Genomic DNA, 25,512 nt, shown 5'->3' with positions numbered 1-25,512 from the left:
AGAATCTCAAGGTGTTCTTTCAAATTGCTCCTTCGTGCGAATGCTTTTCTGTGTACATTTAAAATTATGAAACATTCCGATATGTTTAGTTGCTCACTGGCCCCGCAACTGTGTTGTAATGTGTTTTATATATTAAAATGAGCAACGAATGTGTACCAAATTGTATTTGTATTCTAAATATGTAGTGTTGTATCTAGAAGTAAGTTTACTGGTTTATGTACCTTGTGTTATTTTTTTATAGGTAATGTGCAGAATATTCCTTTTGCTTGGCAAAGTTAAAGTTGACGTAATGCTCGTAAGTTATTTAGTTCGGAAATGTTTGATTACTTGTATAATTTGATAAGTCGTCAATCCCGCCATTTTGTAAATAACACGGCAGTGTGGACAATGCCTGAGTCACTGTTGATACTGATTGATTCGGGTTCCATTCGCGTTCCGCGGATACGTTTCACTTGTGTTGCGCAATATTTCCTTGGAGCAGCGTGTATTGTGTAGTATAGTACGTATATGAACACAATGATTAGACTAAGCATTTGTAATTATAGACATAAGGAAATAAATAAAGCATGTTTTATATTATGTAGATTATGTAAACGCCTTTATATTTTGCCGTAATTTGGCAAATTGCTAATTATTTATTTGCATTTTTTCTTAAATGTTTATAATTTTTAATATAAAAAAATTTGATGCAAGTTGTTGTAATCGATAGTCCATCATAATACGTTTTAAGTCCATTGTTTATGACGGAGTATATAAAATGCATATTGAAACGAATAAGTTATGTGCACACTTATAAATGTTTGTGAATGTCTGGGGTGGTGACTACTTGGCCATTAGCAATACTTGTAAGACCGCGTTGTAAGTAATGGACGTATCACAGGTAAAATGCTTTGTATTCCGGACTATGATGTCATTGTCGTGTAAGAGAATATTTTATAAATTGTTTATTTGCTAATACAATATAAGTTAAAAATAATGTTTGTCGTTTTATTTACAATTTTAGTAACCATAAGAGTTATCTAATGTGTAAATATCAAGGTATAATAAACGAATTTATAAAAGTCTATATGTCACATCATTATGAATTTTGTAAGTTTCGTGATATTTTATGGTACATTTTTTTGGACATAATTTAAGAGATGACATGCAGGAAAACAATTGGGATATTATAATTCTCTTTGCAATTGGGTGTAGTCCTGTATAGGAAGTGATGTTTACTGTCCCAACTGTTTGAGATAGAAGGCTGTCTAAGAGGCTATCTAGTTGATTTCTTGTCTTCGATGACCAGCTATTAATTGGTTTGCGGTTGTATATAAGCATGTTCATATACTTGCGAACCCATTAGCCAAGTGTAAATTTGAATCGAAACTTGACAGGATTTTAGTTTTCAAGCCATAAATGAATTTGTAGGATAAAGATTTACCGCAAGCTGCAATCATTTGAAAGGGCATGTATCTCAAAAGTAATTGTAAAAGGGGCTAGGAAGATTATTGATCACAGATTTATTATATGGATTAAGTAATACCATCACAACAAAATTCAATAGAAACTTACAAATAACAATCCTTAAGACCTGTTTCACAATTTCGAAGTAAATGCTACTCATTACGTAAAGGTAGATTTAAGCCAACCAAATAAAGTCTAATTTATGCTCCCAAAATGTGTAAGTACTATATACATTAGTTGTACTATAGTTACTGTCAAATACATTTACTTATTTGAATTCGTGAATGAGGCCCTGGAATACTTACATAATAATAATATTCTTATTGTATAGTTTTTTGTATAAGCACCTTTTGCAAATATTGTATTTGTGATGTCTGATGATTAACATACAAGTATTTGGTATAATGATGCACCCAGATGTGGCTTCTCCACCTGTACTCTAAAGGCCTGCAACAGAGGCTTGCAAGCTGCAAATGGGATCTTAGTAATATGATATATTTGTGTGAGCTTTGCGCGTATGCAGGAAGAATTTTCGGCAATTATGAAACATTTCTATGAGAAAAATTAAGAAAACAATTTGTCTTGTTTGCACAAATTTTTAATAGTGTTTTTGACCGGTAATAATTTTAAAGTAGAGGATACCCAAATTAAAAAAATTGCGAGGATAAGTAATACATTCTTCTTGATTTCCGATTTTCACATTTTTCAATCCAATCCAATTAATTTTGTTTGGCTGTATCATAGAAAATTTAAATAACAGCCGGCGTGACAATTTGAATTTACATTTACATTTGACAGCACATATTCGCAGTTGCCATTTATCAGTGCTTTTCACTATAGACTTTTTTTTTTCAATAACATCTCTAATTTTAAATATGAACAAGATAAAAGTTGTTTCTGTTTCCTTAGAACAATACCTATAAATAATTTAGAAGTCGGGAAACCGAATCTAATAATCGATTCTTAGATCAATGTTCATAATCGATTTTATGCAAAAATTGGGTTGCCAAATAATAAAGTTTGGACCTAAACTGAAATTTATTTTCTGTAAAATTTTTACTTCAAGGGACTTGTGCTTGGTGATATAATAATAATTTATCTCCTTGTTAGTGGCTATGTCTATACAATCCTTAGATCATAATCATCTTATTCATGACGTTTATGTTACGTTAGAGTTTACTCTTTAGAATTCCATTATCATATACTTAAGGCCCCCAGTATGAAAATATTATAAGAGATATGCAATCGTTACGTTGCGTCTCTGAAAAGCGTGACGTTTTACTGCGCAATTTATTTTATGCACGTTTCACTTTAAGTTTATATTTCTATCTCAGAATGTTACTGATATAATAAATTTTATTCACGAAGCATTATTATAAATACATACACGCTTGCAGTATTTCTTTGTCTACAATATATTCAATTTATGTTTCTCATCTTGGCATGATACTGTGATTAGTGTTTTGCTTCATAGAGTGATATAAGTACTTTGTAAAATTTTGATTTGCGAAATAAGGACATAGTTTAAAAAAATATCTTGAGTATAATAAATGTGATTGTGTGATGTGATTGAAAATGACGACTATTAGATTTTTTTTGTAGTAAAAATTGATTCTTGATTTTTTTTTCTAGTAACACTGGTAAATACGTTCGCTTGCTTGTTGAGCTTGAATGAGAATGCAAGTGCATATTGAAAATTTGCTAGTTTTTGTATAATATTGAAATAAATGTAAAGAAGAGCGAAAGCACTTTTAGTGTTAATTATTTCAAGTGTATATTATTGGCATTGCTGTCTTCGGAAATCGGAATATTAATATTTTCTGTCATATTGCATTGAACTTTCATTTTCGCGTCGTCTTAAAAATCTTGCAAAATGACTTCAGCACTTTATCTGGAGCATTATTTAGACAGTCTTCAGCATTTGCCGATAGAATTGCAAAGAAATTTCAAACTGATGCGGGATCTAGACGACCGCGCTCATGGTTTAATGAGGACAATTGACCTTATGGCCGACGAGTTGCTCCCTAATATCCCAAAAATGGACGAGGAAACGAAGAAAGAAAAGGTAAATACCATCCAAGGATTATTTAATAAAGCCAAAGAATACGGCGACGATAAAGTACAACTTGCGATACAAACCTACGAGTTAGTGGACAAACACATTCGTCGCTTGGATTCAGACCTCGCACGTTTCGAATCAGAGATACAAGAAAAAGTAATGAGTGCTCGTGCGGCACAGCAAGCTGCCGCGGACCAAGAGACCAACACAACGACCGTCAAAAAAGGTAGGAAAAAACACAAGGGCGGCGACAAGACCGCAGCAACTACGGGCAAGAAAAAACGCGCTGGTGCGTCTAGCGAGGACGACGCGGCCGCCACGGGCAGGTCTGCTGCCAAGAAGAAGGTGCAACGGAAGGGAGCCACTGCCACCGCCAGTGCTGCCAAAGAACAAGAAGAAAATGCTGATCTGGATTCGGTTGCAGGCATGGCACATCCTAGTGATGTGCTTGATATGCCAGTAGATCCTAATGAACCTACATATTGTCTCTGCCACCAAGTATCATACGGAGAGATGATTGGCTGTGATAACCCTGACTGCCCCATTGAGTGGTTCCACTTTGCCTGTGTTGACCTTAAAATAAAGCCCAAAGGTAAATGGTACTGTCCTAAGTGTACGCAAGATAGAAAAAAAAAATGATCCACAGTGAAGCCACCCGTTAAACCCGCAGAAAAGACTGTGACTGTTAAGAAAGAAGTTAAGTGATTTCCTATAGCTGTTAAACGAAACCTATACTAAAATATTGTAAAGAAATGTGATGTAATATTTTATCTACATAGATAAGTCTTTTATACATATTTGTACAAAGGAATTATTACAAAGAGGTTTTATAACAAAAATATTATTAGTTGTATAAAACAGTCAGGTTTCCACCTGAATTTCTGTGAATAGCAATGCTGCTAACTGGCTTTCTAAGAAGTTATCTAAAGTAGCCTAGGCCTAAAACTGTATTAATATTGAATGACATGTTGGTTGTTGTCCAATGGTTTTCAATTTCATGAAATCAATTAATATATGAGACTGTGTGACACATGTGGATGGCATTAGTCATTATGTTAGAGAAGAAATAATATGAGAATATATTATGTATTTGAAAAGTGTTTATGCAATCAACATGTTGATATATTGTTAAATAAATTTAATATATTATCCTAGGGTACATAATAGATGATAATAGATATTTAAGTTAGGTGAAATTCAACATTTCAGGCCTTATTAGCATTTATTATGCAATAATTCTATGGAAGATGATTATAATGCAGATCCCTCATGGGTCAATAGAACATTTTTGTTGACCTTTGTGTAAAATGCCTTCATCGAAACACATCTTAATATCATTAAGGAAAAATAACAATTTTATGTAATAAGCAATTATATTTTTATAAAGGTGCAAGCTACTGAAATTAAAAGCAATCTGTGTGTAATTTTTTCATAATTTATTCTTTTTATTGTTTTTTTTTCCAAAATTGCAATGATCAATAAAGTTACATGCCAATATTGAGTTTATTTACATGCAGTTTGTGAACTGGGTCATTTTCGTTATTGGGACATGAATGTAAATTTACTTTCACTATTTATGTAAGCAGTATTATTCAAGGATTTGACATTAATCTATCAGCAGCTATTATATATGGGGCTTCATTTTCTCCGTGGTTTGCAGACAATATCTGTACATACTATAAATAGCTAGAAAAATACATTTTATTGCCACAATTAGTGTTTAATTATAATGTTAATCTGAACTTGAATGACTGAAGTTTGCAATAGCATAGAGTAGATTGATTTTTAAATGAAGTACGTATTTTTGTTTCATTTATTTTTACTACCTGTAAAAGTAAGTAATACTGTTTAATAGCAACAGGAATATTATTCCTTCTTCAGATACTTCAAATAGTTAACCACTCACATTGATTTAATATTATAATTCTTTAGTTCAATAATGTGTTGAAAATGTGTGTTATTTAATTCCAAAAAAAATGATTTGAAACATTCAATAAAATATATGGAAAGGTTCTTAATGTTTTATTTAATGTTGCTCACAATAATGACAATGTGGCCAAGTGCTTAATTAATTAATATTGTTTAGTATCATTAATAAACATTGGGACAGATATTACATGTTACTGTATCTTGTTACATCTAGACTTGTTTTAATAAACATGTGATGTGTAAATATTTTTATGTATTTTTTTTTTTATTATCATTGTAGAGTATATCTGAGAATACTTTTCAGCATTACCTTTTTATTATACCGAGTCGAAATTCTTATTTTATTTTAGATCAAATTTAAACTCATTGCAATAGAGTATTTATAGTTAGAGTACCTGGCATATTGCGCATAACTACTGGCCTGTTTGGTTTAAAACCTGGGTCAGGTAATGATATTACATTTTTCTGCCAAATACCAAAGAAGTTTATTGTAAGTTAATAGGTACACCCTCTACTACATCTAACAAAGCTGGAAAAGTGCCTGAAAGGAGACAAAGGCGTCGCCATACTTATGTATATGTATTGTATGTAAATATATTTAGTAATAGTACATAGTTATTCGGGAGACTAGTATAAGTGATAGATTTTTTTAAATTTTTCCTATAGGGAACGAGCATGACGAAAGCCCTGCCATCTAGTGGCGCAATCTGAATCTTACCATATTGATACATGTATTGCAAAATATTGAGATAAATAATATTTAATTTGTTGATGCTTCAACAGATAAAAATAAACAAATCAGATTTTGTACAATTCAATTAAGTTTCCAAAAATAGTACCTTCTTAAATGCCATGGTTATGCGAAAAGCGACATTTTGTAAATGGTAAAGGAAACTAAGTCTATATTATGGAACTGTATACAATGGGAATAATGGTTGTTTTTACACCTATGGCCCAAAAATCTGCTACCTTACTTTCCTTACTAATATAATATTATACATGCGAAAGTTGGTGAAAATGTTTGGATGTTAGAAGTAACCGCAAAAACAGTTGAATGGATTTGGATTTAATTTGACATACAGATAGATCATGTCCTGGATTAACACATAGGCTACTTATAATTCTGGTAATGTGCTCCCATGAGAAATAATGATATATCTGATTTCTGAAATGGCATTGGCGTCGTATAGGTAGCGTTATGAATCGCTACAGTGACTGAAGGACTCTTGTAGCGGGAAAGGCTTTTTAGGCAGGCGAAGCCGTAGGGAACACCTATTATTTAGATTAATAATGATATTACTAAGTATTTCTTAAAAAAATGTGTCTAGTACACCAGTATACCTGTTGTTGGATAGATTCGCTAGATGGCGTAACTAGTCCGCCATCGTACTGGTGATAACTGATTTTGGTCACCGCGCCGTGCGGTCCGGTGTACAGATCCATTGAAGCTGTATGTTTAGGTGCTCCTCCAGCAAAATAGAAGCTATCTACTCGAAATATATAAAACATCAAGAAAAATTAAATTAACATAATAATTCTACTTTGCCAATTAGTGGGAACAAGACCAAACTCCGGGCCGATACTGAGTAGTAACTAGTAACACTCAATATGATTTTAACCGACACGGGATTCGACCCGAGACCCCAGCAAGGCAGTTGCACCGCGAAAGCAATACAACTACGCCACCGAGATAGTCATTCACCAGCTATTATTATTTTCTTCAAGCATTTCAAATTATTTCTGCAATCACGATGACACAACTTAAGCTGAATTGAACCTTATCTTGGCCCGACTTATCCCCACTAACTAAATAAGCATATTTACCAATTTGAATTTTATCTGAAAAATTACGGATCGTGATTTAATTAAATACTTAATTAATATTGAGCCTAATAATTTAATTACCTTTGCACATAATATTATCTAGTTAAGTAAAGTATCAGTTACAGTAGGTATAGATCTACTTAAAAAAATCATAGAATACATCAATACTTACGGAGCACATTACGTCTAGTACTTAGATACATTTATGACTTACGTAAACAATAAAATATTATAGTTACATCGCATATCGTGTACATTCATCTCGCGTGCCCTCCATATCACAAGGGTTGGTGCCGCGGCGCGCGCAGTTCAACAGGAACGTCGCGCGGGAAACGTTGCATTTTATTACTATTAAAACATTCGTGTACGATATCGACATGACTACTTTATTGAGAAAAATGTGGAAGAACCATTCGAAGCACAAAAGTAAGTATTTTTTGTGTAATAATTATTAGTAAGTTGTTTGAATTGAAACGAGTTTTTAACTTGATGGAAAAGATTTTGAATTTTTATATCAGTTGTAAATTAAACTATAGGGAGGTACGTTATTATTAAAAACAAATGACAATTACTCACTTACCTTGTAAGTAAATTGTAGTAAGTAGTTTGCATACTTTACGCAGATACTTTTAGGTTGTCCGCAAAATTCTCCGTGCCCTTGTTTCAGTTAAGAATATTACAGAAATATACGAAATTTTATTCATTTTACTGCCTAATTGCTGGGAAGAGGGTTTACTTTTTTCTTTTTAAATATTCTCTGTTCAATATATTCGAATGTTTTTTTTAAAACAATATTGTACTTACGTACCTACATTTTTATAAAAAAAGTTTATATTAAAATTGCCTTCCTATAACTTCTATAACTAAAAACCTCTAACTTTTTAATATATTTTTTGCAAGTATACGTAAGTCTATATATCCACACAGGTTAACGATTATTTGAAATTTAGGATATTTAAGGCTTTATCTAAAACTGACGTGTAGTGGCAGGTTTGCTGTAAAGTTTGATACTTTGAGTTAATTTACCGGTGACCCAAAAAAACCCCACGAACAATGTTTTTGGTATTTTTCATTACGTTTTCTTAAAGATCTTTAACGCACTTATAACCCTTATAGCATTTTAGATTACGGCTGTGATGTTCAAATTGGTAGTTTCCTTAGCTTTTAATATACAAAGAATAGCGTTCTCTTTTTTTGTGGTTATTTCAATCCAAATAATTGTTTTCGAAATACCATAAGTTATGTAGACCTAGTAGTATGATTTAATGTCCGGTTGCAAGTTTCCCTCTAATTACTTTGGAATTAGGAGCTCTCGCTGTGCCCTATACGGAATACCTGACGGAATAAAAAGTTTGTTAAGCTAAAGCAACACTCCAACATACGTAGACGCGCGTGATTCCGTATAATAATGAAGATTCTAGTTTACTCACTATTGTATAATAATTTAAGAATGCTTACGGATTGATTGACATTTAGTTTTTCACTAGACCAGTTTTTAGCGTTTATGGGTTTTTCAAATCTTGACTTTCTAAAACCTTTAATATTATGGATAACCGATGAATTAAACACGGTTGAATATTGTATTGGGAAATAATAGAAAATGATAGGTAAGTACCTAAATGATTCCAAAAACAGTAAAGGTATACTTTATGACATATGAGTATACTTAATTAAATTAAACTGAATGATTTTATTAGAAAGTATAAGAGGTACACAGTTTATACTTAGATATAGTAATGATTTTATTAAATAGTATCTATACTATGTACATAGTTCATACTTAGGTGTGGCTTAGGCAGTGAAGCTTTCGTATTATAATCCCCCGACCGTCATTCTGATGCATGCAAGAATATGAACTAAAGCAATATTATGCTGCAGATTTTTTATCTCCTTAATCTTGAATCCAGACCTTATGTATTTATTTACCTTTTGTAGTAAAGTTCTTGACTTTAGTACACTTAATAACTAACAAAACTTTTGTTAAATCTTTACAAAAAACAAAAACACTTCCTTAACTTAACAGCATGTGGAGTATTACCATTTTTGGAAAGCAATCGAGAGAACTGATCGTTAAGACCTTGATTGGCGGCGGAACCCTAAAAACTAGCTTTATAAGCTGCAACAATCTTGATGTCCGTATTTACGCGTTAGTTTCTTCTGGGGCGCGGCTGAGCATCACAAAAACAACACCTTGTCCGTGAAGATCTCTCTTTGCAGACCTTATTTTTACGGACGGACATTTTTGTGTAAATCGACACATATCGGAAATGTTGGACACATGAATAGAATACCTCATTAGGACATATGAATGTAGAGTGTTTCTGTACTTTGACCCGATTTTGCTTTTAGGAAATATGAATACACAACTGTCACATACGACATGCTGAGCGAAAGGATAAAACAAACACACATCACGCCTTAATCCTCGATGAGGCAGGCAGAGGTGCGAGTAGAGCATCCAATTTACGCCATTTGTATTCCGTCCCATGAAGTGATAGAATTCAAGCCTTCCGCCATATCGGACATAAATCTCAGACTTTGGGCTGATACTGAGCAGAAGTACTCTATATAACTGCCGGACTTGGACTTAGACTTCGAACGATAGACCTCGGAGCGGTAAAGCGCACGCAATACAACTACGCTACCGAGGCTATTTAGTCGAGTCACCTTTTGCTTAACCTTCTAATAAAGTATCGGCATGATACAATTTTGAATTCCTTGTAGAAAGTACTTACTTATTTCGCAATTTTTTACGGCCCACCTTACGTTAATGCTTTCTGGTAGATCTAGTTCTGGGTATATGGCGGTAGAGAAATGCATACGAAGCGTGCCAACCGTCCGATCTGAAAATCGAACCTAAGATCTCGAATCCTGATCCGCAGCTTCGATTAAACCAATAATTCAAAATAACTCGTGTCAGTATGTTTACATTAAAGAGCAAGTTTAATCGTTGTTTTAAAATAATAAATTAACAGGTAATTTCTCCAATCAGATTAGATATTGCGTCCAGATTCTAGAAAGAAACTTAACATTTCTCTAAAGGTGATAAATTACTTAATTACAAGATTGTGATCGAATGGAGATCACGTCTCGTCGACAGTACAGCAGCATTCCTTCTAAATAGACGAGCTTATCTGTATAGAGTTAACTGCACACTGCAAAAACAACGAGAAAGTTCTAATGTGAAATGGGTGCAATAAATTTACATGCTTTTTCATAAAATTGATTATCGGCTTTTAACAATTTACGGCATATAAGTAAACGGCAAATCCACGTAGCGTGGGTTTTTGTGGCTTGGGGCCGACCGAAAATTTGCCGCTCCTTATTTCAGTGTCGGCGTCAGCGCGGATTCTTTTCATGTCCCTTCCACGGTCCTTATGCATGGCCCCTCCAGCTCCCCCCTAGTTACGCCTCTGCCTGTCGATTATCGACTAGGCACAATAATTCTAGAAATCTATTTTCCCATCCTTACTTTGTACTTCTTATTCTTTGGATCTTAAGTTTTATGATACACTTACATAAAATAATTGGAAATACTTGTTTCTATGCGATTTGAACGGATACAAAACAATATTGTATATTAAAATCATATTGGTAACGTGGTAGATACTAACTATACGTAACCTATTGAGTTACGCTATTTTTTTAAATGGTGGAGTTTACTTGTGGTTATTATATCCGTATTTATTAAAAATAAATACCGAATTCATTCTACGCAAATCGGAAGGTCAACAGCAAAAGAATTATAAATTTTGTATAATTGTAAAATGTAGGTAGATATTGTAACTTTGACTTTTGGGACGTCCAACACCTCAGTCCCCCCGTGACCATGAAGGCTGCAGTCATTGAGATATTTGGAGAGCATTATAATATAAAAAAAAACCGCGATGAAATCCGAAATATACTTTTATTTCAATGTCTAACTTTCGCGTACACATAAATCATTATGTATCTATTGACTAGCTGATTCGACAGACGTTGTCCCGTCTTAACTATGAATTTGTAGCGCGCATTCTGTCAATCGCTGAAATTAACTTTTCTTAAATTTTCTAACGTTCCGCTCAACTTCCTTAATTTTTCTTTCATATTTTTTTTCTTTCATTACTTCTCCTGACAATAACAAACTCAACAAAAAAAAAAATGTGAAATCGGTCCAGCCGTTCACGCGTGATGGCGTCACCAAGGGAAATAGGGATTCATTTTTATATATACAGATTTTTATCCTAGCATTAAGAACAAAGTCCACTAAATCTCGTGTGCGCAGTGGAGTCAAAAAAAATCTAGAGAATTACTGTGCACTTCCTAGTGGTCATTTCCACAAGTAGCACCCAATATTATAGGAAGGAGACAATAGGTGAGGCAGCAAACTATTAGTTGTGATAAATGTAAACAGTAATCAGTAGGTGTTGCTTGAAATAGATTTTTTGGGATAAAATCACTCTCTACACTTTGGTGTCAGCTGTAAAATTGTAACAGAGGTAGAATTATTTTCATATTTATATAAGTAATATCTGTAAAAGTGTTTTCCGTTGTGGTCTTTTCCGAGATAAAAAGTTTTCTACACGGTAAACCCGGATTTGGCCCTACATGTTCTAGATTTCGTCACATTTATAAAAATAAGCATAAAAAGTAAAATCATTTTTTACATAGTTAATGAGTTAAAGTGACCGAAGATATGTTTTCTAACAAGGCATACCATCCATGAATTAATATACCACGATGTTTTATCGTTATATTATTTTTTTTAAAATTTATAATATGTAGTAGTATTTTACAATTTAATCAATTAAATTGTATAAAGATTATTTAATATTATATTTATGCATGAAAAGATTTTATAAAGATTTTAAATTTATGTCAGACGATAGTGGTTTCGTTTCTTTACTAATTTTATTATAGGATCGTATAATAATTTGTTTATTCATTCATAAACTTGATGCGCATGTTGCTCATAGTCGTTACAAACATCCAAAAGTGCGTCAGTGGGGATATTATTAACATAATATTATGAATTACGCGTCAAAGGAAAACGTATTACAGGAACGAAACTTCCTTGAACCAAGTATGTGTTTTTTCCAATTCCATTCTGAATATAGAAATGCTATGCCCCAGTATGATTAAGTACTTCTTTAGATTTGTTATGTGATTATTGTTTTAAACGTTTAAACGTATTGTTACTTTTTATAAGTTGATGATTGGTGTGAAGAATAACATCCTTATTATAGACGTACTAAAAAATCTTACTCTCTCGCTTTAATAGTGCATGCTTTTCCAGAATACCTACATAAATAGCACGAAGAAGCTTCTTAATTTTTTATTAATTCACGAGAATATTGAATCGGATGGGTAGTGGATTTGGTAATCTAACTTAAAAGATGATATACATTTGATATATTCAATGTGCTGGTACTGCCAGCGTGAAAAATCCGCCATGGTCTACCTTTGCATTTAAATTTTAAGGCATCCAAATTTGGTAATTTATACCTTTCTAAAACATCCTAAACCTTCACTATCTTAATTATATATCGAAGTAAGATTATATACTACAATTAAACTATTATTCAGATTTTTACGCGGTTTTAATATTTTACTTTTCTCCCGACCTTTCGTTTCGAAGACTTTGCAGCCTTCATGGTCACGGGGCGTGACTGTCAGTTAATTCGCGTAAAGTCTAGCATTGTCTAACATTCACGTAAAGATAAGAAATCATTAAGATTATATTAGAAGATATTCAATCAACAACAGCGGATGTCAGCGTGATATAGCCTCCAGATCATATTCCGTAACCACAAGTCACCACTCGCACGTGTATTATTCAAATATACAAAGCTGAAGAGTTTGTTTGAACAAGCTCATCTCAGAAATTATATACGAATTTTTTTCACTAATAAAAAGACATTATTCCTGAGTACTTTACAGAGACTTTACAGCTTTTTATCCCGGGAAAATATAAAGCGAGATTTTTTTTTCCGGAAAATCTTTTTCACGCGGTCAGAGCTGCGCAAAATCATTGATAAACGCGGCAACTATTCCGAGATTAACAATCACAGATCCCATCGGTACAGTCTATTGCGCCTAATAATGACCTACGACCTACTTACACTATCGATAGTCTGGCCTAGATAACGAGATATCGTAATGGCCAGTCTAATTGCGGTCGGTGCAGATAAATGTGCTTCTGTTTGCAAATATTGAAGCCGAGACCTTCGTGTTTGACGCATTTTATGTTTATGTAAACAAACTTTCGTTCAAATATTGTTTGGGATCTTTAATTGATTTCTTTATCACTTTTTCTAGGGTAGAGTGGTAGTTCTTGTGTTTTCGTAAAAGATATAAGCTGAAAACTTAGATTTCATTAGCCTAATTTATTTATTACGTTAATACTTTTACTGCATATTGGCCTATTCAAATATAAATAAATTCGTAAATAACTAATGTTCATGTTTTTGTTTTGAAAATTGCCGCGACTCGTTGATTGATATCAAAGACAATTAAAATAATTTATGAAAACAAAACAATCTTACTGCAAATTTTGGTAGCGTTGGTTTGATAAGATATTCGATGGAATCCATTCAACATTCAATGAAATGTTGTCACTTTTTATTGTTACATTTTCCTCAATAAATATGAGAATAAGTCTTGAATTCTAGAAACATCCAGATAATACAGTTTATGAGTATTTTGTACCTAATTACATTTTCGCGCTATATACAGATTAATTTATTTGGTGCAATCATTCATAAGTGGTTACGTTATATTGTAGTCGTTGATAACCCGTCGAATTACCAGCGCGAGGACATTTATTAGAAGCTCGGCTTTATCAACTGGTTTTTGGGACACTTGAATGGGTAAGACTAATAGCTGAGAGACGTAAAGTACTTATACGTATAGTATAACGTTATTTTATTTGAATTGACATCATTATAATATCGTGGTAGGTCTCTCATATGTGAGAGTCCGCCTGGGTAGGTACCACCGCAATGTCTCTTTTTGCCGTCAAGCAGCAGTGTGTAGCCACTGTTGTGTTCCGGTTTGAAGGACATTGTAGCCAGTGTAACTACTACTGGACATAATAAGACCTAACACCTATGTCTCAGGATGGCGAGCGCAGTGGAATACCAAAAAATACTTGGTAATTCAAGGTGTTGAATGATGTTTCTACTGTTTGTGAGCGGTCGTATCGCTTACCATCAGGCGAACGACAAGCTCATCTCGTCAATCAAAACAATAAAAAATATATATATATTTGCCCTGTATAATATACTTTCTTACTGCTTGCACGGATCTCGTTTATTACGGTGAGGGTTTAGACCTTCCACCATATGGTGTAGTGCGGGATAAAAGGATTTAATTTAATTCGTATTATCAACTGTCTAGTTTCCTTTTTCATTACGTAAATATACGTAGTAGCTATCATTAAGTGATCAGGTTTGGTGCAATTTGCAATTTGTCAGTTCGCAGTTTTCCTGTGCTAGTTTGTAATGACACTAATGGGTGTGAGCTTCAAGAAAATTATCCTTTAGTTGCACCACAGGTTGCACTCGCGAAATTATCGCTCGACGCCGGCGACAACGTCCGTTTTATAAGTGTCCATATCTGTGCGCGGGAAAAGAGCGCAATTTTTATCTAGTTACTTTTGCACTTAATTTATAGAGATGTAAAAATATTATATATACGATATTAAATAATATTTTGTGAAAATTAACAATGGTGGCACTGCTAGTGTTTAACCGAGTACCTATTTTTTTTGTAAAATATCCATCTTTTTGACAAAGTTATTTTAAATCTGTAGGTACTGTACAGGATCATTTTTAGATTGCTATAATAAATGAAACCACATACTCGATTTTACGTCTACTATCATTATGCCAAAAATAATTCATGGAAACAAATATTTTCACTGAGAGGTTTTTGATCATTTTGTATTTTATTGCGAATATGGCGTATGCGTGAGTGTATTTCTGACTGAAAGTGTGATGTTGCCGCTACGACGATTTCTTTTAGAGTAGCGTTAGGACATGTTAAATTAAAATTACTTTTCATATATTATTGTACATCTACGGTTCGAATAACTCATTGTAAATCGTTATTTAGAAGGAGATAAGTATGTGGCTTCATTTAGTAACGCCATGTCAAAATGACCCTGTAATTTTTCATTTTTAAAGATATATTTTTTTTATATTCCGTGTTTAAGTAGACACGCCGAACAACTCATCAATGACCCAAAATAAAGTTACTACAGAATTCCTTAGTTTTATCGCTGCTTATATCCAAAGTTCATCTTCTCGTGTAAAAGTAGCCGACTTTAGTTATCAAGCCGTCCCCGAAAAAATGGGTTAAGGGCGCGTAAACCGCATTTATTCGTGTCATATTAAGAATAGATATATTTCCATTTTTATAGGGTAGGGTTAATATATGGATCGTCTATAGGCGAGACGATTTAAACACATTTCAAGATGCAAGTCATACGGTAGACAAAATATTGATAAGACAAAAATTATATATCTCATGGCCTATTTCACTAGTGTTAAATGACAGATTCGTTAGGTTAAAAGCAATTTTTATTATAGAGATAAGTACGTTTTTATGTTGCATATAATGGCATTCCTTTCTTCTCGGATTTGTTTGCCGTAGGCCTGTATTTTTTTTTTCTAAAACACTTCTCGCCCACGGAAATAGATATCATGGGTACTACTATCGCGATCGACTTAGTATTTCGCATTGCATCAGTTTCTAAAGTAGCTATGTGCAACAAACTGCGTAAAATTCGCGATATAATCAAACTTTATCAGTACGTCGAAAGGAAGCACATGTGCGTTGCGGACTATTTGAATCCGTTTTGAAACTGCGACTTAAATGCGTTGTAGCAGGACGAACTTATCGCCTTCCTTTTTAATTGCACTTTGATTGTTTCGCATTTAACAGATAGTAATTAATGAGTATATTGAGGAAATTGTTTTAGAAATGCGATCAATTAAAAATAATTTAGTCGATTTACGATGTAGGTGCGTAATATTTTGATTTATCAGCGTTTGATGAATTAGGAATAATCTAATGATTGATATAATTATAATCTAACTCTTTATTCTTTTCCTGACCTCGATACATAATATACACACACACACATCATCACGCATTTATCCCCGAAGGGGTATGCAGAGGTGCAACCAAGGCACCCCACTTTTCGCCGAGTGTGTTCCGTCCCAGGATGTGATAGGGGGCGAGCCTATCGCCATATCGGGCATAAATTCCAGACTCCGGGCTAATATTGAGCAGAAAAACCCAAATATCACTTTGCCCGACCCGGGATTCGAACCCAGAACCTCAGAGCGCTGCCGTACCGCGCATGCAGTACAACTACGCCAACGAGGCAGTCATAATATACCTTGGATCAATACAATACTTTGGTATTTCTCTAGATTAAGATCTTAAGAATATACATACATTTTTAAATAGCTAAGAAACTAAACAATTTCTTATATTTAAAAGTACCTCGCACTTATATTGAATATTTAGGATTCCATAGATTCAACAAATGTCTATAAATATCTTGACTGCGACAACAATTTATGAATTATCTTCATTGGATTCAATCTTTCTTCCGTTTTGATTAGCCCCTGACGCGTAATAGGTAAGATTGGTTGTAAACTCAAAAAAAAAAAAAAAAAGTTAAACGTGTGAATTTCTGAGTAATAGTTCACAAATCTCAAACGGATGAAACCGTTTTTTTTAAATACGATTAAATATATGATGATTTTCTTGTATAATACTCTCTAGAACTTTGTGAGGAGTGGGCGCTAGCGGAGTGCGAAGGCGAGGGCTGGTGGCGCGAGGCTCGCGACTCTAGCAGGGAGCAGATGGACGTGCGCTATGCGGGGGCGACGCCTGTAGAGCGGGCCGCTTCCGCCCCCGCTACCGCTATTGCTGTGCGCGCGGCTTTAAACTCAGCCAAATGTTAGTATTAAACAGAGTTGGTTTTAGTGGTTGTAGGTTTCTCATATGTGAGAGTTCCTCTGGGTAGGTACCACCGTAATGTCTATTTCTACCGCCAAGCAGCAGCGCGTAGTCACTGTTGTGTTCCGGTTTGAAGGACATTGTAGCCAGTGTAACTACTGGACATAATGAGACTTAACATCTAACGTCTCAGAATGGCGCAGTGGAATACCAAACAATACATTGTAATTCAAGTTGTTGGATGGTGTTCTACTGTTTATGGGCGGTCGTATCGCGATCTTACCATCAGGCGAACGGCAAGCTCGTCTCGTAATCCAAAACAATAAAAAAAAATATCATCCGGTGCTGCCAACAATAATTTTTCTTTTCCAACTCAAGTAACAAATTCGTCAAAATCCCGTGAAACATATTCCAAGAACTAAATAGCTATCTGTAAGCCACTCATTACGAAACTTATATTTGTACTATTGTTTCTGCATTTTTAACAAACTGTAATTAAATATTATTAATTTGCACGATTAAATCACCAATTAGAATTCAGTTACGCTAAAATTACGTTATGTTAAAATAAGCCCTTTTTAGATTCTTTACCGTGAAGAATTATACGTACCTACCTAACAAAAAAAGCCTGTCAGGATTACACAATCTAAATAGAAACTTAACGAATAAGTATCTAAAATGATTTTTCCTTGTATTTAAATATTTCAGCTTCAAATAAAAAACTACAGAGGGTCAATCTGGACATCAGCCCAAAAGGCATCGTCGTTACCGACGCAGACTCACAAGAAAATGTCATGAGCGTCTCCATTTACAGGTAAAAAATATATCCAATATTTTAAAGAAATAATAATAATATCAGCCCTGTATTATATACTATCCCATTGCTGGGCACGGGCCTCCTCTACTACTGAGAGGGATTAGGCCTTAGTCCACCACACTGGTCTTGTGCGAATTGGTAAACTTCACACACCCTCGAATTCCTATTGAGAACTTCTCAGGTATGCAGGTTTCCTTACGATACTTTCCGTCACCGTTAAAGATAGCGATAATTCACAAGGAATACACATCATTTTTTAGAAAAGTGAGAGGTGTGTGCTCTTGAGATTTGAACCCGTGGACATTCGTCTCGGCAGACCGTTTCACACCCAACTAGGCTATCGCCGCTTATACTTTATTAGCTTCTAAAGGATAATAAGTAAAATATTTAAAATAGAACCACGCTCTCTTCTGTTACTGAGAGGATTTCGATCGGGAAAATAACTCTGGCTTACAGTGGCTAAGGGTCCATATAACCTTCCTGCCGGCTTCCCTTTCGTAACTTATGTAAAATCTAATTTTCATTTAATGTTTTGCAGACTGCATTTATGTATATTAGTATCTTTATGTTGTGTTGGGTTCCCTTTTGGAAAATTACAACATACGCCACTGCCGGCTAAGGCCATGCTTGATCTATACCTAATCGCCAATAGCTTGTTTGATGGCTTTTAAAAAAAATCAACTTATTTTTATAATGTTAAAAAAGTGTCCCGATTCTGCCCAGATAAATTTTTCTTGCCTGAATTCCTGTCCGTGATGGAGTGACAGTCCCAGACTGAATGGATTATGTAGGCCGACTGATAAACGATTTTATAAATATTAAGTTTCTCTGGGGGGTAATTTTGACGCGCTAGACATTTCTGGCTACATCTCGAAAACATAGTAGTATGAATGACGCGTATAAAATTTGCATGAACACTGGGATGAAACAAATGTTCCTTTGCCGAAATAATAAGGTAGCTGTTTTTATACGATGAATGCCAATTTCTTTATTTTACTGGTGGTATGATATCATCAGATGGTAAAACCCGCCATAGTGACCCACGTAACTGTGGTGCGTTCCGCGATCAGCCTGAGTACATTTGATTTCAAAAAGGCCGCCGTAATTGACTTGATTGGCGAGTAAGCAACTCACATTAGTTAACACTCTATATAGACAATACATCTTTTACCTCACGTAAACAATGATATTAAAATTAAACAATTTAGGTTTTTATCACGGTTTTTTAATTTAACAACAGACCCCGCCGTGACCACGAAGACCGCAAAGCCTTCGAAACGTTGGAAGAATATTAAAATAAAAAAAACCGCGATAACATCCTAAAAAAAGTTTAATTTGAATAATATTATTAAAACTGACGCGAGACATATTAAATTAGTCGAAAACTTTTTTTTTTTTTATACCTGAATAAAACCGTGTTGTTTTCGTCTAATTTAATTTGAATGTCTAACATTCGCGTAAACAAAAGGAAACAATGATAATCGTTTTTTTCGATCCACACTAAAATGGACCAATCAAAATAATTTATTTACCCGCTTTGTGAGATTCAAGCGGAACGAAGATTTAAATTAGGGTTGTAATAAAACGGCTGTTAGAAAAATGTCGATTGTGTGAGAATCTCTCCCCTGGCTACCGAGTATCGGCTGCGAAGTCAATGACTCATAAGTCCAGGCGCTACCTATCCATTGCACATTTTTTATAATAATGTGACATTTATTTATTGCGATAACACGTACTTGGTTTGTTAATTACTTACCTATAATGAAATGATAATATTTTTTCCCGACAATGTTGCTAAGTATCGGCATAATGTTTACTCAATACATTCTTTTGCAAGGAAGTTCGTACTAATAATATCTTTATTGCAATATTAGCATAATATTGTTTGTGGTATAGGGCAGTGGCCGGCCGTGGGTATGCTTACCTACAGTTTATAATACTGATATTATAATTACTTGAAATTCGTAATCCAGAATGCTTGTCTCGTCTGTATCTTTTACGTAATCCCATTGCATAAGAGATGATTTTTTTATGTCAGTCATCGTGCAAAAGCTGTCAATTTATTACTGAGAAACCCTACACTAGTATTCATGATAAACGCCAAGATGCCTATGTACTACAATAGTTAACATTTACTTTATGTATGAGAATGATATATCCAACCGATAGATTTATCGTAGGATATGTCATTCTCATATAATACATTTTTTTTTTCATTCTATTAGGGTTAATTCGTTTTGGGTCAAATATAATCGAATTTTGATTGTAGAAAATCATTTTGGCACAACCTCTATACTGAAGGCGCTGAAGCAACTAATGATTCTTGACAACAAATAAACAGCGTCCGTGGGCAGCCATAACATTGCTTTAGGTACAATTTAACAGAAACAATAAAAAAAATGTTTCCATTTTTCTTTACTTTTTACAGGATTTCGTACTGTTCTGCGGACGCGGCGAACGCCCGTGTACTGGCGGTAGTGGAAGGCAAGAGTGGCAGCGGGGCGGGCGAGTCGCATGTCGTGCACGTGTTTGTCTGCACGCGGAGGAAGCACGCGCGTGCGCTCGCGCTGTCACTGGCGCACGCGTTCAATGATGCGTTTCAGGTATGGTTTCAAAAAGAGAATCTGTAATGTATCATGTGTATATGCCTTTATTTGTCAATAAAGCGTGTATGGCCCGCCCTAAGCGGGCTGTCTCTTCTTTTTTGGATTTGTCATCGAGTCGGACATGTTTTATTTACGCTCCATTAAATCCCTTATAAAATAGTGGTGGCTCCGGTATCGTTACGATATATAACAGAATCGAAGCCTATTAAACGGCGGTATACTTAAAGTTCAAACGTTGTTTTCTCTAAAGTGGCTAATTTTTTAACGGCTTCAGTCGCGTTATGATAAAATGGAGTTGTTTTGTTATTTATCTACATAATTACTATATACATTAAGCGTGAGGCTTGTGTCAAATCGAATGGATTTCGCATGAACACCTTTAAACAGATGTTCATTTTTAACAAAAATTTAGGGACTTGAGTAAAGCGCACTTTGTATATTAGTACCTATATGTTGTGTCGGGTTCCTTTTCGGAAAATTTTACCCTTTGCCACTGATAATAGCAACTAAACCTAGCACTATGAAGAATTTAGCTAAAATTCTTACGTTTTTTCAGCTTAAATGTATTTAAGTACCTACAGCAAAGGGTCGCCACATTTTTACCAACATACTTGAAGACAAATACAATGCAATTAATACCAAACTGTGTCACCTCTAAATATAAAACAATAGAGTTGACTTTTATCCAGCAATTTGTTAGTAAGAAACATCACATGTTCTGAATTATTTATTTATAATTTTCAGGAATGGCAATCAAATCAGAGTAGTTCTTTCCAATCGGACGGGAAACGATCAGCACCTTGGGTAAGTTGAATAATACATAAATACACCAGTGAAAAAAATATAATTAAATACCAGTACGTGGTATATGTAAGTACGTATGTCTAGATATCTAGAGGAAGAGATAGTTCTTGCACAAGTTTTGAATTCAGTCCTGGGTTCGAATTCCGGGTCCGGTCGAAAATAATTGTGACTGGCTTCTTCCATATTAAAAATTATTCAGCCGTAGCTCTGAGTTAGGAAATTGGCGGTGTGATACTTCCGTGCCTCAGAAAGCAAGTAAAGCCGTTGGCCCTGCGTCTGATCTCTCTCTGGTCATGTTGGATTGCCTTCCCATCGGACTATCTGTACCTACAGAGAGTGCATCTATGTATTGCCCCCACATTTGTGCATTATAACTCGTACTGAGTGGTCTCCGTTGAGATTGGCTGGCGTGACCAAAATTTGGCTTAGACGGATTCTTTAATTAAATATAGCTTTCCATTATTGAAAGGTGTCTTATTGTCTTTGTCCAATAATTTTATCGTATATATTTGTCGTCACATATATGTTGGTTATTGATAGCTGTAAGCCATCCAAACATAATAAAATTTAGGCACCTATAATTTAATACTACTCAGTTACCGCTTGAAGTATGACATCTTCTGAGACTGTTAAATCTTAAGATGGTCGCTATTCAATATATGTCCGTATTACATAAGCTCATACTGTAATATAGCTTAAGTCCCAATATGTGACAGATTTTGTCACTGGACTTTTTATTTAATAGCACCGACTCAGCTGAGTACACGCTCTTGAATGATATCTTAAGCTTGGATCATTAACTAGTTCAGTATATAAACCCCCTAGACGTTATTTATGTAAGGACGGAGCATTGCTGTGATAACAAGTCTGTTTCACAGCCTTGTTCATTTGGCAGCTTGCTGTTTGTTCAGTGTTGTTTATTTGACAGCCAACTAGATTCAAGTTGTATGTTAATATTAGCCAATCACAACGGCCCTACGTCTACGCACTGCGAAGGCTGCCATGCCGTCAGCACTGAGAAACAGATTTGTTATCACAGCAATGCTCTGTCCTTAGATAAAAAACGTCTATGAATAAGGGCGTAAGTATCTATTTGAAATTTTACTCATATAGGTCAGATGGCTTTATTATCAGGTTTTTAATATTTAAAAGTCTGTTAGTAGGAATCTTCGTTGCATGAATCCGTGCCTTTATTTTTCCATACTATGGATTGGGCATTGTTGGTGTGGCAACTGGCGACACCTACGCTACGTGTCTATTTAATACTATTAGACGTTCGTTTCTAGCATAGATTAGGTTAACTGGTGGTAGGTCTCTCATATGCCCGCCCTGTGGAATGGGGGCATTTGGAGAATTCCACCACGGTATCCCCTGCCTGTCGTAAGAGGCGACTAATAGGGGCCACGAAGGGGGTCGTCGGCGGGCAGCAGGGGGCTGTCCGCCCTAGTGCATTTCTGTGCATCTTTGCACATTTGTCGGTTAACCCCCGAGTTGGACGGCAGTGTGTGTAGTTGGCCTCACGCTGGCGTAGACGCCGAGGGCGTCCTTCGGTGCGCGGGGCTTCTGAGTCGCTTTCTCTGTCCCTACCTTTGTATGCTTAAATCTTTAAAACTACGCAACGGATTTTGATGCGGTTTTTTTAATAGATAGAGTAATTCAAGAGGAAGGTTTATATGTATAATAACATCCATTAAATAGTGGAGAAATATTGCACCCGTGCGAAGCCGGGGCGGGTCGCTAGTTAAAATAATAATAAAAAAAAAAATAATCCAACAATTAGTCGCGTTAATACTAAACAATACCTTCTTTGTAATTCGAGGTATTGGATAGTGTTTCTACTGTTTGTGGGCAGTCGTATCGCTTACCATCAAGCGAACGGCAAGCTCGTCTCGTCATTCAAAGCAAAAAAATAATCAAACAATTAGTCGCGTAAAGAATTTTGTTAGATTATGGTGGATAAAAACCTTGACTTTTCCCATACGGCAAGCCCGGCATGAAAGTAGAACGGGTCATTGTAAGTTCATATAACTTGGAGCACATTACTGCTTTAGTTAACCTTTTATTGGCCTTGGAGTGCTCGAGTCTTGCGACTATCATTTAAGACCTAAATTGTGTAAATATTTGCTAGGCATTAACTTTATAATTATAAATATATATGGTTTGTCTTTGGCAATTCTCTTTGCTTCTCGGGTGCAGCAAGACATGCAGTAGCAACCACTTAAATCATTTTACCAACAACTGGCGGTATTGCGAAAAAATTGTGGCTGCTGAGAAAGCAGTTTTCGACTATTGCTAAGTTTGGATAAGCAAGTCCACGTAGCAATATATTGCACAAGAACTTTTAGATGCGTTTTCACTAGCAGCAATTTTTCAATAATTCTATACATCTGCAACTTCGTGTAAGCCCTGCAAGCGTAAAAAAATGTAGAAGTTTTCCATCACAGTGAAACGGTAAAAATTGCTTGCGAGAATTTCTGCAAGTTTTCTTTATAATCTAAACTCTGCTAGGATTTGGCTCCATTTTTATGACCCGCTATATACCTTTAACTCTCCCTGGCGGATCTACTTGCACAAAGAATACCGTATTAATAAATCTCATACAATTTGGTCTTGTCTCACAACCTACAGTTCATATAATAACTAATGCCTCATGCTGATGAGCATAGTGTAGGCTATAACTGCCTTTCCGTGTATATGTTGGATTTTGCTAGCCAGATTTTACCCACCGCTGGAACTCCTGTATGCCAGGTTTAGCGGTGGAAGGCATTTTATAACACCGAGCTGTGAACCTGATGTGTCTCTCTTTAGCCTTAAGCCTCAATGCAATTAATAATATAGAAATGTAGTCAGAAGTTGGCACTATATTTTTCCACTTCTCGTCACAGCAAAGTGGACTCATTATGAATTATTCATGTGTTTTTATATTTATGATTTAAGGTTCAGTTTCAAGAAGAATCGGACGAGGAAATCGATTCTGAAGACTGGCAGTCATCACCCGCCCCGCTTGTCAGTTTTACTTGAACTCTACATCATTCATTGTTATTTGTATAGGAGTCAATAACGTAGCTATAGTTTTATTTTAAGTTTGTCGTAAGCTGTTGAAAGATAAATAATTATTGATAATTGTAAAATTTTAAATATTGAGTATCAAATTATGGTTACGCTGAGTGTATGAATTAAAAATCAATGAATATGGAATGTCTTTGTGTCAACGTCAGTAATCAAGAAGCATTCAGTTTTGACTGTCGTACATCTTGAATGATAATAATTGGAAAACGAGACCATTTTAGACTTTTGAATGTTTAAAAAAAATAAAGGATTTTTTAAAAAACTTTAATTTTTTTTAAAGAACCATATGAACAAGACATTAAAATGAGACTATTTTTCGGATTTCAATCACGAGGCTGGACTACAAAGGCTGCATAGTCTCCGAAGCCTTAAGAGAAAATTTTAACATAAAAACCGCGATAAATCCGAAAAATATTTTTATTTTAATGACCAATATTCGCGTAAACAAGAAATCAATATGAACAAGATATAATTTGATATTATATACATAATAATTTTAACATATTTTTTTATTGTTTATTGAGTTATATTATTTTAAGGTTTAAGTACAAAATAAACATATCCAATACTTTCAAATATAATGCATGTAAGTAATAATGTAAAATATGACATACGTTTTATTTGTCAGTGTATCTTAGGTTAAGTGGTAAAGTTATATATTATTTGAGTAAGTGTTGATTGACTGATGTTATGGACTTAATAAAGATTTCTATTTTATGTTTAATTATTATTAATCCGCACACTGCGATCTACAATAGGGGACTGGACTCAATTCTGTTATTTATTATTATCAAATATTTACGTTATATAAATTATAATACAGAAAGAATTAGTTAAATCCGGTAAAAAATTAACAAGTTATAAATCTTTCAATTTTGGTAGAAGGGGTAAGTAACAAGAAACAGAAAAGAGGCGCAATACCCACGTGTGACGTCATCGGGCATTACGGCGCGTGTGAAAGAAAGAGATGAAGCGATATCCCTATTTCGCGCCCACTTCCGCAC

The 25,512-nt window shown here is 34.7% G+C and overlaps 2 protein-coding genes across 3 annotated transcripts; both read left to right on the top strand.

Annotated features, from left to right (window-relative positions):
• Positions 1-3,072: 3,072 nt before the first annotated feature.
• On the top strand, positions 3,073-5,684 carry LOC115455153 (inhibitor of growth protein 5). The gene has a single exon (XM_030183838.2). It carries the CDS (start codon positions 3,320-3,322, stop codon positions 4,142-4,144), a length of 825 nt encoding a protein of 274 aa, XP_030039698.2. The 5' UTR covers positions 3,073-3,319; the 3' UTR covers positions 4,145-5,684.
• Positions 5,685-7,504: 1,820 nt separating this feature from the next.
• Positions 7,505-24,770, top strand: LOC115453141 (low density lipoprotein receptor adapter protein 1). 2 transcript variants are annotated; one of them, XM_030181794.2, is made up of 6 exons: positions 7,505-7,684; positions 17,036-17,212; positions 17,921-18,026; positions 20,458-20,632; positions 21,380-21,439; positions 24,377-24,770. In XM_030181794.2, exons 1-6 carry the CDS (start codon positions 7,636-7,638, stop codon positions 24,458-24,460), a joined length of 651 nt encoding a protein of 216 aa, XP_030037654.1. In that variant the 5' UTR covers positions 7,505-7,635; the 3' UTR covers positions 24,461-24,770. The 2 variants fall into 2 exon arrangements, with proteins under 2 accessions (XP_030037654.1, XP_030037655.1); XM_030181795.2 differs by lacking the exon at positions 7,505-7,684 and adding an exon at positions 13,967-14,106.
• The last annotated feature ends 742 nt before the right edge of the window (positions 24,771-25,512 follow it).

The sequence above is a fragment of the Manduca sexta genome, chromosome 10 (genome assembly GCF_014839805.1).
Source record: "Manduca sexta isolate Smith_Timp_Sample1 chromosome 10, JHU_Msex_v1.0, whole genome shotgun sequence".
In the NCBI taxonomy this organism is placed as follows: Eukaryota; Metazoa; Arthropoda; class Insecta; order Lepidoptera; family Sphingidae; genus Manduca; species Manduca sexta.
The sequence above is the reverse complement of the archived record's forward strand: the minus strand, read 5'-3'. Positions and strand labels throughout refer to the sequence as shown.

Excerpts from the sequence above, each read along its gene's own strand:
- LOC115453141 (XM_030181794.2), top strand. The coding sequence starts at position 7,636 with ATGACTACTTTATTGAGAAAAATGTGGAAGAACCATTCGAAGCACAAA. Across the intron at positions 17,213-17,920 it reads GGCTTTAAACTCAGCCAAAT|CTTCAAATAAAAAACTACAG; the intron begins GTTAGTATTAAA and ends TAAATATTTCAG. Across the intron at positions 21,440-24,376 it reads GGAAACGATCAGCACCTTGG|GTTCAGTTTCAAGAAGAATC; the intron begins GTAAGTTGAATA and ends TTATGATTTAAG.
- LOC115455153 (XM_030183838.2), top strand. The coding sequence starts at position 3,320 with ATGACTTCAGCACTTTATCTGGAGCATTATTTAGACAGTCTTCAGCAT.